At 42.2% G+C, this 14,954-nt stretch overlaps 1 protein-coding gene across 1 annotated transcript in view; it reads left to right on the top strand.

The window, feature by feature from the left end:
- Window positions 1-5,007: 5,007 nt before the first annotated feature.
- Window positions 5,008-14,954, top strand: part of HAO1 (hydroxyacid oxidase 1) — a 30,823-nt gene continuing 20,876 nt past the window's right edge. The window contains exons 1-2 of the mRNA XM_033142842.1: window positions 5,008-5,195; window positions 11,206-11,357. Of these exons, the coding sequence (XP_032998733.1) occupies window positions 5,059-5,195; window positions 11,206-11,357 (289 nt within the window). The 5' untranslated portion in view covers window positions 5,008-5,058. The remainder of the gene's footprint in view (window positions 5,196-11,205; window positions 11,358-14,954) is intronic.

Raw genomic sequence — 14,954 nt, 5'->3', positions numbered from 1 at the left:
CAGAGCAGAGAATGAATGGCAGCTAATTGCTGGACATGATCGGCTGACATGGCAAGAGATCATTCTGTTACACCAAGGGTGGTTTGCCTGTGGCTCTTAGGATATTGTTGGACTACAACTCCCATCTTACCTATCAGAGCTGATGGGAGTTGGACTCCAGGCAACATATGGAGGGCCACAGGTTAGCTACCTCTCTAGTAACTAAATGGTAGGTTTAAACTAATAGTAGAAAGCATACATAGTGTCACAGTGCTCATCCTGTGACTCTTGCCAACAGAGCACCTTGAATTAAAGTCCTTCATAACCCTTCATTGCACTAAATCAGGAGTGGGGAACATGTGGGCCTCCTTGTTGTGTTGGTCAGACCAGAACTATTATCTGTAGCCTGCACAGCCTCAGGGATGATGAGATTTGCAGCTTAGCCCATCTTGAGTTCCAAAGGCCAGTTATGTGGTGTATTAAGCTATGGCAGCTTCAGAAACCCTATGCTGTGTCAGTTCAAAACATGTTGAGGTCAAAATTCTAGTTGCATCTTGACAGCATTGCTCAAATCCAAGTTGTCCTGAACATAAGCCAAATCGGCTCAAGTGCATAAAATGCATTAAGTTTTAAAACTACTAGGTGCTGCGTAAATTACTAGAATTGCTTTAATGTGCACATTTAACGTGTAGCAAAAATACTGATAATCTGAGATGATGCGACCAGAAAAGTTTAACAGAACCAATTAAAACGATGCGTAATTGAGAAGCCTCAATTTAAACTTCTTGGGAATGTTTCGGTTGTGCACCAAGTGCACTTTTCATGCATTTAAATTAGCAAAAGAAATAACATGGTCACGCTTCTTGATTTGATTCTGAAACCATCCTAGCGCAGTGCCTTAGCCGTGTGGCCAAGCTTATTTTTCAGGTACATGAGAAAAGGATTAAAGCATTAGAAGTTGACCTCTCCATGTTCCCATGAAAGATAGCTAGACCATAGCTAATTGACTGTTGTTGCATTGTTACAGGTAGAGTCTGTCATAATTACAATCTCAACTAATAATGTATGTGCAGCATTTTATTATTTAATAGCATTTTCATGTTTCCGAAGGTCACTTCATGCACATAATTTCTAAATAAGTATAGTTTACCTAAAAATGCAAAGCAATACTGGCTTTTTTTGTTAGGCACTCTCAGGCTTGCAATTCTAAGCATGAGTATTTGGAAGTAAACTCTGTTGAATTCAGTGGGACTTAGTTCCAAGTAAACTGGTTTGGAATTAAATTAGCATGGTCTCTTAACAAGACAATCATCAATGCTGTACAGTGGTACCTTGGTTCTCAAACTTAATCCATTCTGGAAGTCTGTCCCAAAACCCAAACGTTCCAAAACCAAGGCATGCTTTCCCATAGAAAGTAATGCAAAACGGATTAATCTGTTCCAGACTTTTAAAAGCAACCCCTAAAACAGCAATTTAACATGAATTTTACCATCTAACGAGACCATTGATCATAAAATGAAAGCAATAATGTACTGTACTATAAAATAAATAAGTCAGCATTGTAGATGATAAAAATTAAAATTAATTTTTTTTCTTACCTGCACTGATGATAGTCATTGTTTGGATGGGGGGCTTTTATCCATTTCCACAGTCACACAATCAGTCAATCAGTAGCTGAACTGTGTTCCACACAGTCACAAAAACAAAACCGAAAAAAGCCTCAAAAACAAAAACGCAAAATAAATAGCAAAAACAAAAGTGCCAAACTTAATTTGTTCTGGAAGTCCGTTTGACTTCTGAAATGTTCAAAAACCAAGGCGCAGCTTCTGTTTTTGTTTTTTTTTAAAGAATAAAAACAATTTTATTGAAATATCCTTAAAGGTATAGTCCAATAGTCATACAAACGTTGTTACAATATTACATTTGAAATTAAAGAGTTACAAAAAAAGCAAAAAGAAAAAAAGAGAAGGTAAGTTACACACTCAACTCACATCCAATTACAAAGAATTACAAATAAAATTAGAAATAAAAGTTAAAGTTACAAATTAAAAGACTTCCTAAAGTTTTGCTTCGTGTGCATTACAAATACTCCTGTCAATGCTGTTTTATTTTTCCCAATCAAGCTTACATCCAAGTATTTTTATTTATGTCTACATTTTCCTTACTCCTGTGAGTGAATCACTCCAAACAGATCATCAATCTTGTTTCAACTCCTTTTTACATATATTCTTCCACATATTTCCATTTCTCCTGTCACTTTTTGGTTTGAGATGTTTCTGATAGTTGCTGTCCTTCTTGCCAAGTTCATAAACTCTACCAATTTTAAATGCCATTCCCGTAGTTTTGGAACATCTTCCCCTTTCCAATGTTGTCCAATTAACATTCTAGCGGCCGCACACGAGATGTTTTACTCCTTTCCTTTACCAAGGCACAGCTTCTTTTTTTTATATATAATTTTTATTATTCTTACACTATACTACTACAAAACAACATTAGATCAAACATTTTCATACATTTTCCATTTTGGCTTACAAAGCCGTGACTTCCCTCAATCCCTCCGCATGGCTTTCGGAATTATATCTTGATATTATATTTCTTTAATCAACCACTGCTTACATTATCAAAAAATTCCTTCTTACTTTTACTATCCTATTTACAATAATAATTCTACACATTAACTACAAAACTTCTTGAAATCCTATTAGCGTATTCAATTGTAAATTGTCTTTTAGATAGTTCATAAACTTTAACCATTACCAAGGCACAGCTTCTGATTGTGCCCCGGAAACAATAGGCGGATGTTCGGCTTCTGAAAAACATCTGAAAACCGGAACACTTTGAGGGTTTTGGCGTTTGGGAACCAAGGCGTTTGAGAACCAATGTACCACTGTGTGTTTGTCACTGCCATACTTAGGAATTCATCCTCATGTTGCAGTATTAGATCAGGAATTGGCACTTTAGAACTCTGTTGATCAGGTTTTCCAACTCTGCTGGTTTATCCTAGAAAGTTTTCTGTCGGGATGCAGATATGGGGTACGGGGTGTTAAGGAGACCTGCTTAAGTTAGTTTAGGACACACATCCCAAAGGATGCTATTGAAGTACCCTTTTTCAACATGTGCAAAAATGAAGTGTTGAAACCGATGGTCACATAAACTACTATGTATAAATAAATGCACTATGGTCCAAAGGGTTGCATCAGGGTTTCAACTTGCATGGGTGCCAAGTTTTCAGTAAATGGAGGGATTGATTGGTATTGGGCCAAACACATGAATCTCAAGTTTAAAGCAAATCATTCCGAAGAAAGGCAATATTATTTTTGTGCTTCTGATTGTTTAGTCGAAACGGTTAGTTTAGTTTGACATGATTTTTATGCAAAAATATATATACTAAAAATGTTACTGTTTATTTCCTTACTCGCTATATAAAAATTATTTATTACATGACCTGTGTCCATGTAATTTAATGGTGTTAAAAAACATCACATCATTTCTATATATTAATATTCCGTCCTTCAGGTTCCCAGTTGATGCTGACCAAAATGTATTGTGATGTAGATAGCATTTAGTTCTATTGATGAGAGTTTCTTGATTTTTTTTTTTACCACAATGTTGTTGTTTTCCCCGGTAACTCTAAAACAATCTGCTCTACTTACGAAGCCTCAATTGCACACTTGAATCATAGAATCATAGAGTTGGAAGAGACCATAAGGGCCATCCAGTCCAACCCCCTGCCAAGCAGGAAACACCATCAAAGCATTCCTGACAGATGGCTGTCAAGCCTCTGCTTAAAGACCTCCAAAGAAGGAGACTCCACCACACTCCATGGCAGCAAATTCCACTGTTGAACAGCTCTCACTGTCAGGAAGTTCTTCCTAATGTTTAGGTGGAATCTTCTTTCTTGTAGTTTGAATCCATTGCTCCATGTCCGCTTCTCTGGAGCAGCAGAAAACAACCTTTCACCCTCCTCTATACGACATCCTTTTATATATTTGAACATGGCTATCATATCACCCCTTAACCTTCTCTTCTCCAGGCTAAACATACCCAGCTCCCTAAGCCGTTCCTCATAAGGCATCGTTTCCAGGCCTTTGACCATTTTGGTTGCCCTCTTCTGGACACGTTCCAGCTTGTCAGTATCCTTCTTGAACTTGAAGCGAGTTTGTTTTCTTGTGCCCTGAAGATGCCAGGTGGGAAACCTAGGACCAATATCTCTACACTGCAAAACATTGCTATGTACCTTTAAATTGGTGCTACTGTTGAATATGCAATCTATTTTCTCCATAGCTTTGAAGGTCAATGGAAATGGTTCTGTTTCAGTCATTTTGTAAAACAAAGGTGGGTGTGAAGGACTTGCTGTACTTCTCTTATTTGGAAGTTAAAGTTTATTGCAACAAGATTCTACTAGGGATGCACAGTACAATCTCTTGAAGAGGGGAGCTGTGTTTAAGCTGAACTTGACTTAAAGGCACTTTCAAGATGGGGTTCCAGTCCCATGTGTACTAGATTGCAAATTTATTTATAAACTTGGTTCGTTTTCCCTCCTGCTATGTTGCAGTGACCCATTACATCCCTAACAAGAAAGGAAATTTAAATTTAGCATTTTGCAAAGTTAGTTACTATTTTCTCCCTTCCTGTGTTCTCTCCAAATGCCACCTTGGCATGCCTTAATTCTAAAAGTATTTTTGTTCTTTTTTGGCCTAGGCTTCCTTTTAAAGGTCTTTTGTCTTATGTAGCCTCCTTGAGATGCCTGTAACTTTTTTTTTAGACTTGTATGTTCCTTTAATAAGCTGTGGTAGATCTGAGCCCTCATAGCAACTTTTACATAACCTCCAAGCATGCTTCTAGTTTCCCTGGTTGATATGCATTGGCACATATCCGAATTTGGTAAATGAGAAATAGAAGCCAAAGTCCAAAGCACTTGTCCAGAAATGTCAACAGGGGGCTTGCATTTTACTTGGGTTACTTAAAAATATATTTATATACTGAGTTATCTGAGCTTTGCTTTAATTTAATGATTAACAGGCAGAAATGCAGAAACTTTAAATGATCCAAGTGGAACAAAACTGAGTAACCTGCATCATGTCTGAAAAACCAATTTGCATTGCTGACTTTGAGGAACATGCTAAGAAATTTCTTCGAAAATCTGTGTATGACTACTATAAGTCCGGAGCTGATGATCAGCAGACCTTAGCTGAAAATGTATCTGCATTTTCAAGGTAAATAAATAAGTTTGCATGTAATTAAAAGGGGCAATGGGGAATATGAAGTTCCGAATCGTGTCTGTAATGGAGTTAAGCTGCAGTGACAGTGGACAGCTTGGTTGTCTACAGGAGACATGCTTAACTGCTGCTGGAGCTTCTGGCTAAATAGTCTTAACTTTAAAGTACAGCCGTACCTTGGATCTCGAAATGCAATGGCTCCTGAACAAATTGGCTCCTGAGCAAAACCCGGAAGTGAGTGTTCCGGTTTTCGAACTATTTTTGGAAGCCGAATGTCCGATGGGGCTTCTGCAGCTTCCGATTGGCTGCCGGAGCTTCCTGCAGCCAATTAGAAGCCGCGCTTTGGTTTCTGAACGTTTTGGAAGTCAAACGAGCTTCCAGAACGGATTCCGTTCGACTTCTAAGGTACAACTGTACTGGATTTTTGTCTGGTTTAATAGCTTGATTCCTCTCTCTCTCTCTCTTTTAAATGTTTTGTGCTTTAAATTATTGCGCGTATTGAACTGAAATCCATTTTTGGAAAAAGGACATGGTAGGTAAACTTTTAATTAGGTGAGCCCACGAGATTTGGCAGGCATCGTGCCATGTCAGGGTTTTCAATTTTGCATGCTTGCAAATATCTTCACTCTAAACTGTTGCTCACTGGCTTTGAAGGGAATGGCTTTCCTCTGAGGAATAAGGCTACCATTTGGGAGGGCTCACCCAACCGAGCAATAACTCTTTACATTTAACTGGGGTTAGCTAGGCTATAGGCTTGGGCACTTGGTAATAATGGTGTCTAACACTGAATGGTTTCCTTTTTTTGGTCCAGCATGTTAGAGACTGAAAATTGTAATTTCTCCTGACAGAATCCTTGTTTTTCTGCCTAGCAAGCAGGCTGTACTCTGCCCACTGAGAAAGAATGGAAGGGGCAGGGCCCTACAATTGAGGCCCAATTGGTCTGTTGTATATTTTTATTTATTATTTGTATTTATTAAATTTGCATACCACCCTTCATCCATAGATCTCAGGGTGGCTCACAACTTAAAAATACAAAATGAAAACACAAAGTTTTGAAAACTGCCATCACATTACTTCAAAATAATGGCATAGCTGAAGTTCAGATTTTGCAAATGGCAAAACTTGGCTAGAAACCACATTAAGCCTTTATTTTCCACCATCTCTCTTGTAATATATAAAAATGGAATGAGCAAATCTCAAATACACAGAACTGTGAACCCTCAAATGACTTATGGTTGGAAACATGCCTTCCTGTATTATCTGAACCCCTGAAGGTCAACTTGTCGGATGCTGTGTTATACTCTTGTAGCAGAAGAAAAATCATTTTGACACAATCTAGGTACTTGGTTTCCTGGATGGAACCTAGGAATTAATCTCTTGCTACTTCTGATCACAACAGCTAAGTTCAATGTTTTTTCTCCGTGCTGAACAACGTTTTCTGTTCTGAAGGCTGTCACCTTGCGCCTGAGCATATGCATGAACTAAGAAAGATATTAGCTGAAGAATGAGAACCAGTGGCTGAAAATAAACACACTGCATTCTCGAAGTCCATCCATGCTGTTTCCCAAAATTATGGCATGGATGCAGCAATAAGGATGTAAATGTAACATAAAAGTTAAGGTGAATATTATCAAGTGGTCACAATCAGAAAACATTTTAAAGCATTGCACTAGGATGCCATTCAGTCTGTGAGTCCACATTTGCCCTGAGAGAAAGGTCTTGCCCCTTGGACAAAACCAAGTGCCACCAGAATGTTGCTGGACTCCAAATTCCCATCAATCTCAGTTTCCATTACCAACGTCATCAGATGATGAGAGTGCTAGTTCAAAGGCATCCAGAGGACACCACATTGCCAACCCCTGAAAAATCACTTCGGCTGAGCTGGGAAAGCTATAGAACTGTTTCACCAAGGAAATTTTTCAACAGATTAGCTTATGGCATTTCCCTCTTACTGCAATGCGCTCTACGTGGGGCTACCTTTGAAGGTGACCCGGAAACTACAACTAATCCAGAATGCAGCAGCTAGACTGATGATTGGGAGTGGCCGCCAAGACCATATAACACCGGTCCTGAGAGACATACATTGGCTCCCAGTACGTTTCCGAGCACAATTCAAAGTGTTGGTGCTCACCTTTAAAGCCCTAAACGGCCTCGACCCAGTATACCTGAAGGAGCGTCTCCACCCCTATCGTTCAGCTTGGACACGGAGGTCCTGTGCCAAGGGCCTTCTGGCCGTTCCCTCCCTGCGAGGAGTGAGGTTACAGGGAACCAGGCAGAGGGCCTTCTCGGTAGTGGCACCCGCCCTGTGGAACGCCCTCCCATCAGATGTCAAGGAAATAAGCAACTATCTGACTTTTAGAAGACATCTGAGGACAGCCCTGTTTAGGGAAGTTTTTTAATGTTTGATGTTTTATTGTGTTTTTAATATCCTGTTGGAAGCTGCCCAGAGTGGCTGGGGAAACCCAGCCAGATGGGCAGGGTATAAATAATGATGTTGCTGCTGCTGATAATGATGATGATTAATTTATTATTATTATTCAAGTACTTCCATGCACTGTCACATCACTTTGTAGAGCTCTTCCGTTGTGGCATTTCCCAAAGTTCATCTTCTAGGTTTCAGTTAAAAGCCTGCACTGGCATGCTTTCGAACTGCGCGGTTGGCAGGAGCTGGGACAGAGAAACGGGAGCTCACCCCATCACAGGGATTCGAACCGCCAACCTTCTAATCGGCAGGCTCAGTGGTTTGGACCACAGCGCCACCCGTGTTCCCATAAAAGCCTCTGATAAGGAAATTAAGATAAAGCATTATATGGACCAAGCTAGGAACAGCTGAATCATAATTTTCAGTGTCCCACTTTCTTCCCCTATGAATGCCATTGTTGTCAAAGCTACAAAATAGTATGAATGGGGTACTAAATAATCTTTGATCAGATCTATAATATGCTCATGGTGCTGGCAAGATGGATTGCTATCTCTTCTGTATCCCTTCATCCCCTGCCACTGATCAGCAGTGAAGTTGATGACTACTTAGATGGGGCGGTGTGAGGGTTATGCATGCAATGCAGTAACTTTTTACTTTGTTGGAGTCAAGAGGCTATGGTCTCCCAAGGAGTCAGCAGTTAGGATTTCAAGCTGGTAGCTTAAGCCATGAGACAAATTGAGATGTGGCTGCTTCCCACTCCCTTTGCACTGGTCTGTCGTAAAAGAATCCTAAAGATCTGCAGTGTGGATGATGGCGCCAGCGTTTCTGTAACAATTCGTGAACACGAACTTGGAAATCTGCCCCCTGCCAAGCAAGAGATAACCGAGCTGGCTTCACCCTCTCCAGGTTAGTGCTGGGGATCTAAAAAAAGATTGTCCTCCAATATTTCTGTTCTTGGTGGGTAAAATTCTCTCCCAAAGTCTCCTTCAGCCAGATCGTTTGTTCGAAAATAGATTTTATGGCAAGGTCATGACGCCAGTGGGCCTGATGACATTCAAGGAAATCAATTTGAAACCACATCTTTCAGCATTTTAAATTAAGAGTGGGAGAAAATGATCAAACCTCTGATAATCAGTTCTGACACATTGCATCCCTGACTTTCCCAAAGCCTTTGGACAATGAGCTGCCCTTCGCTGATAAATGTGGGACCCATGACAGCTTGTTTACCAAAGTTGTTCACGCAATGCGTGTCATCGCTTCCCCGAAGCTGAGTGCGAGGAAGGTCACCGAAATGAGACTTTGTCTCAAACATGGAGAGGAAGGAATGGGAGGCTAAGCAGAGTTCAAGGCTCCTAAAAGACAATGATATAGACAACTGGTACATCGAGAATACATGGCTGAGCTGTTTACTAAAACATTTCTGAGGAACACAGAGGTGCTAGTGGAGGCTTATCAACACACAATGGAACATGGTTTAATGACTTTCCCATTGACATAGGTTATTCCATTTCTCAGGAGTGGCTTTAAAGAGCACAGCCTGGCCTATATTTATTGTGGCATCAGTCTACATGTCTCAGTGCTTATTCTTTATAAAAAGAACACCCAGTTCCAGGGAATGCAATAGGTTGTTGGGGCAGGTGAAACCGGAGTGGTTCCTGGATGTTCCTTGTGATGTTATTGAAATGCTTTCTGTAGTTAGCACAGTTAGGTCTGCAGCCATTTTCACACCATGATACCACTTTAAGTGCTCACGGCTCCCCCAAAGAATTCTGGGAGCTGTAGTTTGTTAAGCTGTTAAAGGTGAAGGTAAAGGGACCCCTGACCATTAGGTCCAGTCTTTATGACTCTGGGGTTGCGGCTTTACTGGCCGAGGGAGCCGGCGTACAGCTTCCGGGTCATGTGGCCAGCATGACAAAGCCGTTTCTGGTGAACCAGAGCAGCGCACGGAAACACCGTTTACCTTCCTGCCAGAGTGGTACCTATTTATCTATTTGCACTTTGACGTGCTTTCGAACTGCTAGGTGGGCAGGAGCTGGGACCAAGCAAAGGAAGCTCACCCCATCACGGGGATTCGAACTGCCAACCTTCTGATCAGCAAGCCCTAGGCTCAGTGGTTTAACCCACAGTGCCACCCGCCTATTCCCTGCCCCAAGAACTACAATTGCCAGAGTGGTTTAACAACCAGTCCCTCTTCACAGGGAACTGAAAATTGTAATGGGGAATGGGGCTCCATAACAACTCTCAATGCTCTTAAGAAACCCCAGAATTCTTTGAAGGGAAGCCATGATGCTTTAAAGTGGTACTGTAGCACCTTAAATGCATGGTGTGAATGTGGCCTCCGATTCCTTCAGCAGTTGCGCAGCCCCGGCAATGGCGAAAGTCCGAGCCCGAAACCCCTGATGCTTGACAATATGCCTGCATCGTAGGATGTAACTTGCTTTCCCTCCAGACCTTCTGTCAGGGAACTGTCATAGACCAGCGGGGCAGTGTAGGGGCTGTCAAAGGACACAGAGCCCCAGCACCGCGAGGAGAGCGGGACAGTATCTGGCGGCAACGAAACACAGGAGGGAAGCCTGGAGGGGAGAGGGCTGGGGGATGTTCCAAGGAGGGAGCAAGCACGTTTCCGTTGCCCCACTTACACAAAGGGGTGAAACGCAAGGAGGGAAGGAGGAGACTGGGGGTGCACAAGTTCATTTGCTGGGGGCGCTCCAGGAAAGTGCCACTTCCGGAATCTGAGAGTGACTAAGATGGACATGAACTTTTGAGCTCTGCACTGTAAATACTTGCACAACAACCCTGTAAAAAGACGGACCTGTGTCCAGTGTGTTTACTCATGAGAAACCACTACAGAAACCTCACACCTTCTTTACTTTGCAAAAGTTGAAAAGTGTGCGTTGACCCTGCCTCTTTACATTTCTAGAACTGGACACTTGGCGCCCAAGTTATCTTCTCTCCCAGGTGGCTTCACACCACCTGAAAGTTAAGGAAGAGCTATAGGGACAGAACTACCTAAATTGTATAGAAATTTATTTATGTATGCTACTACAGCAGCAAGAATGCTAAATGGAAAGAAGCAGAAGTCCCAGCAAAGGAAGAATGGATACAAAAACTTGTGGAATATGCAGAAATGGCGAATCTTACCGGAAGAATAAGAAATCAAGACAACAAACTTTTTAAAATAATGGAAATGGTTTATTGAATATCTACATACAAATTGCAAACAGATGAAAACATTGGCAGGATTATTGTAATAACCTGCAGTTTCATAAGAGTTTATATTTGAAGTAGATGATTAAATGAGCAAATTAAATGAATTTGGATATGCAGAAGATATTAAAAAATAAATTTAAGGAACTGCAGAAAGAGGAGGAAGGAAGTCAAACTTTGAAATGTTAAAATGATTGCAAAATTAATGAAATGTATAAATTTGAAAAGTATAAAAACTTTTTCAAAAAAAAAGAAAGTTAAGGAAGAGCTGGTTCCAGTCCGTACTGGTGGGAGCAAAGACAAAAAGTGCAGTGCAAACTCTGGAGTTTGATTCCCGGCTGTCTGATAAGTTGACTTCTCCATTTCCATCTGTGCTAGGTTAAGACTGTACCCTCGGATGCTGAGGAATGTGTCTGCTGTGGACCTGTCAACTTCCATCTTGGGCCAGAAACTCAGCATGCCGATATGTGTAGCAGCGACAGCCATGCAATGCATGGCTCATGTGGATGGAGAAATTGCAACCGCCAGAGGTAGGTTGGAAAACCCATCTGTGAATAATATAACCCAGGAAGGATCTCAGCAATGTATCCTTCCTGGTTAAAGAAACCTTGGGTGGAATTCCCCTATTGAGCCCCATCAGCAAACGCCCTGTGCAAGGATTTCCATTTGTGTAGTGGGGCTTCCTTCCTCTTCCCCTGTGTGCTCCCCCATGCACCCTGAAAATGACTCCCGGGGTGCTGGGAGAACCCCCAGAACTTCCAGTGCCTCTTATCAGAAGATGTATAAATAAAGCTGTCAATAATAATAATAATTAATATTAATTTATTACTTATACCCCGCCCATCTGGCTGGGTTTTACCCAGCCACTCTGGTCGGCTCCCAATGGAATATTAAAAACACGATAAAACATCAAACATTGAAAACTTCCCTAAACAGGGCTGCCTTCAGATGTCTTCTGAAAGTCAGATAGTTGTTTATTTCTTGACACCTGATGGGAGGGCGTTCCACAGGGTGGATTCCACTACTGAGAAGGACCTCTGCCTGGTTCCCTGTAGCTTCACTTCTCGCAGGGAGGGAACCACCAGAAAGCCCTCGGAGCTGGACCTCAGTGTCCGGCCAGAACAATGGGAGGGGGGTTTGATGCTCCTACAGGTATAGTGGGCCAAGGTCAAAATTGCCTCTCATTGTTTAAAGCAGAAACCCTGAGAAAATGAAACTTGAGGATTTTCTAGTTACTCTACCCACAACCCTGAGCCAAAACAACCATAAAAATCAGTACCTTCAGGGCATATAAATAGTGCCAAAGGCAAGGCTTGAATGAGGCATTAGTTTTCAATTAGAGGACTGCTACCATTCTTGCTTTTTTTGCAAAACGTCTAGCTTTTTGAACACAGATTGGATTGAAATGTGGAAAGACACACCCTTGGGAGGTTTATTGATGAAATTTGATGCCAAGGTGGTTGGTTTGTCCTACACTGTCTCGGACAAAAGCACTTGTTTCTGGCAGAAGTAATCTGGGGTTTAAATGTGAACCTAGAATTAAAAGCTTCAGTTGATTGAACTAGTGTTTTTTTATATAAAAAAAAATCGGAACAAAACTTTCCCAACTTTGTGGCATCTCAAAACAATATCCTAATCATGGCTGACATCAGGTGTGAAGCAGGTAGCGATATGCCTGTCAATGCAGAGTTGGGAAAGTATTAAGCACACTCCTGAGTGGCAGTGAGTGGCTCCCCTTTGCCAATGCACAATCAGCTGGTTGACAGTGAGAGAGAGCCTTCTGGCAAACCCAGAAGTGCCATTGACCCTTGCCCCAAACGGGGTACAAGGAATTCTGGTGAACTCACAGTCACCACCTATCAGCTGGCAGGTTGTAACTTCAAGCTTAGCTTGACTTGGATTTTCTTCCCACACTACAAAGGAAAGTTTAGTGACACCAGATGATTGACAAGAAGCTAGGACCAGGGGTAAAGTAAAGGGACCCCTGACCGTTAGGTCCAGTCGCGGATGACTCTGGGGTTGTGGCGCTCATTCAAACCGCCAACCTTCTGATCGGCAAGCCCTAGGCTCTGTGGTTTAACCCACAGCGCCACCCGCGTAATTACTACTTTGGTAATCTGTCATAATAAGGCACCCTGTGCGAAGCCAACATTTGGCACGCCCAAATGGGATCTTCTCAGTTATGGATCTACTCAATTTTGTGCTCGAAGCGACTGGCATGAGTTTGGCCAAACTGCGAGAGGCAGTGAAGGATAGGTGTGCCTGGTGTGCTCTGGTCCATGGGGTCACGAAGAGTCGGACACGACTGAACGACTGAAGAAGAACAACAATTTTGTGCCCCCTTTTCAGGGGAACGACCCGCACCACCCTAAATCCAGCGCTGTGAGGACCACAGCCCCTGTCAAAGTGTCTTGCCAGAGTTGGGGGAGACCAGCCTCCCTGGCTGAATCCAATTCCGCACCTTGTTTATTTTAAGGAAGGTGGTTATGTTTAGTAGGGAAAAGCTTCTGAATTTAAAAAAAAATCCTACAAAACAGGCATTTCATTGTTATGTTCCCCATACATAGACCTGTGGGACTTGGTCATCCAGTTACAGATGGTTGGTTATGAAGAATTTGATGGGTTTCCCCGTTCGTTAATTTTTTTAAGTCCTACCTGGAAGGAAACTTGGCAAAAGGCCTCAATACCAGCGTGTCTGTCACTCTGAGTAGTGTGCTGTCAGTTTTGGCCTCAGTTTACCTCTTACGTATTCCCAAAGATACTTGGGGATAATATTCTCTTAGCTTCTCCCGCTTCACTTGACTGCTCACATCACAGGAATCTACTGACACAGAACATCCACTCCTTTTTGAGGGCGAGGAGTTTCAAGTGCCTGACAAGCCATCTCCCTCTAGTGGTCACCCTGGTTTGAGATGTTGCTTTCAAGTTTCATTTTGACTGGATGCTTTTTAGAAGGAGCTGAAACCTGATGGAGGTAAAGTTTGAAGATGGAGCCCATCTGAGAGAGAAGGAGCACAATCGTATTGTTACAGGTTCTCAACCTCCGTGCAATGGGAAGTTCCCGGATGGCAGCGTTGAGCTGCTTTTGGGTGAGAGTAATGAAGAATTAAGATGAATCTACAACCTTGATGGCAGAAAGTGAGGAGGAATTAAAGAACCTTTTAATGAGGGTGAAAGAGGAGAGTGCAAAATATGGTCTGAAGCTCAACATCAAAAAAACTAAGATCATGGCCACTGGTCCCATCACCTCCTGGCAAATAGAAGGGGAAGAAATGGAGGCAGTGAGAGATTTCACTTTCTTGGGAGAAAAGCAATGACAAACCTAGACAGCATCTTAAAAAGCAAGGACATCACCTTGCCGAAAAAGGTCCGTATAGTTAAAGCTATGGTTTTCCCATTAGTAATGTACGGAAGCGAGAGCTGGAACATCAAGAATGCGGATCACCGAAGAATTGATGCTTTTGAATTATGGTGCTGGAGGAGACTCTTGAGAGTCCCATGGACTGCAAGAATATCAAACCTATCCATTCTTAAAGAAATCGGCCCTGAGTGCTCACTAGAAGGACAGATCCTGAAGTTGAGGCTCCAGGACTTTGGCCACCGCATGAGAAGAGAAGACTCCCTAGAAAAGACCCTGATGTTGGGAAAGATGGAGGGCACAAGGAGAAGGGGACGACAGAGGATGAGATGGTTGGATAGTGTTCTCGAAGCTACTAACATGAGTTTGGCCAAACTGCGAGAGGCAGTGAAGGGTCACGAAGAGTCGGACATGATTGAACGACTGAACAACAACACAGTTGTACCTTGGTTCTCAAACACCTTGGTATTAGTACATTTTGGCTCCTGGATGCCGAAAACCTGGAAGTAAGTGTTCTTTGGAAGCTGAACATCCGACACGGCTTCCGATTAAGTGCAGGAAGCTGCTGTAGTCAATCGGGAGCTGCGCCTTGTCCCCCCCCCCCCATTTAGTTTAAAAGTATTTTCTTATTAAAGGTTTTCTTGATTTTCTTGATTTACAAAGGTAGTGCAATGTCTCTCTTGTATTTTTTCCATGTAACATTTTTACAAGTCAATTTCGTTTGTTGAGACATTAGGAAGAAAAGGGGGAAAGAGGTGGGCGGGATGGG

This window comes from Lacerta agilis, chromosome 3 (assembly GCF_009819535.1).
Source record: "Lacerta agilis isolate rLacAgi1 chromosome 3, rLacAgi1.pri, whole genome shotgun sequence".
In the NCBI taxonomy this organism is placed as follows: Eukaryota; Metazoa; Chordata; class Lepidosauria; order Squamata; family Lacertidae; genus Lacerta; species Lacerta agilis.
Note: the sequence above shows the minus strand (reverse complement) of the source record. Positions and strands in the feature narration are given on the sequence as shown.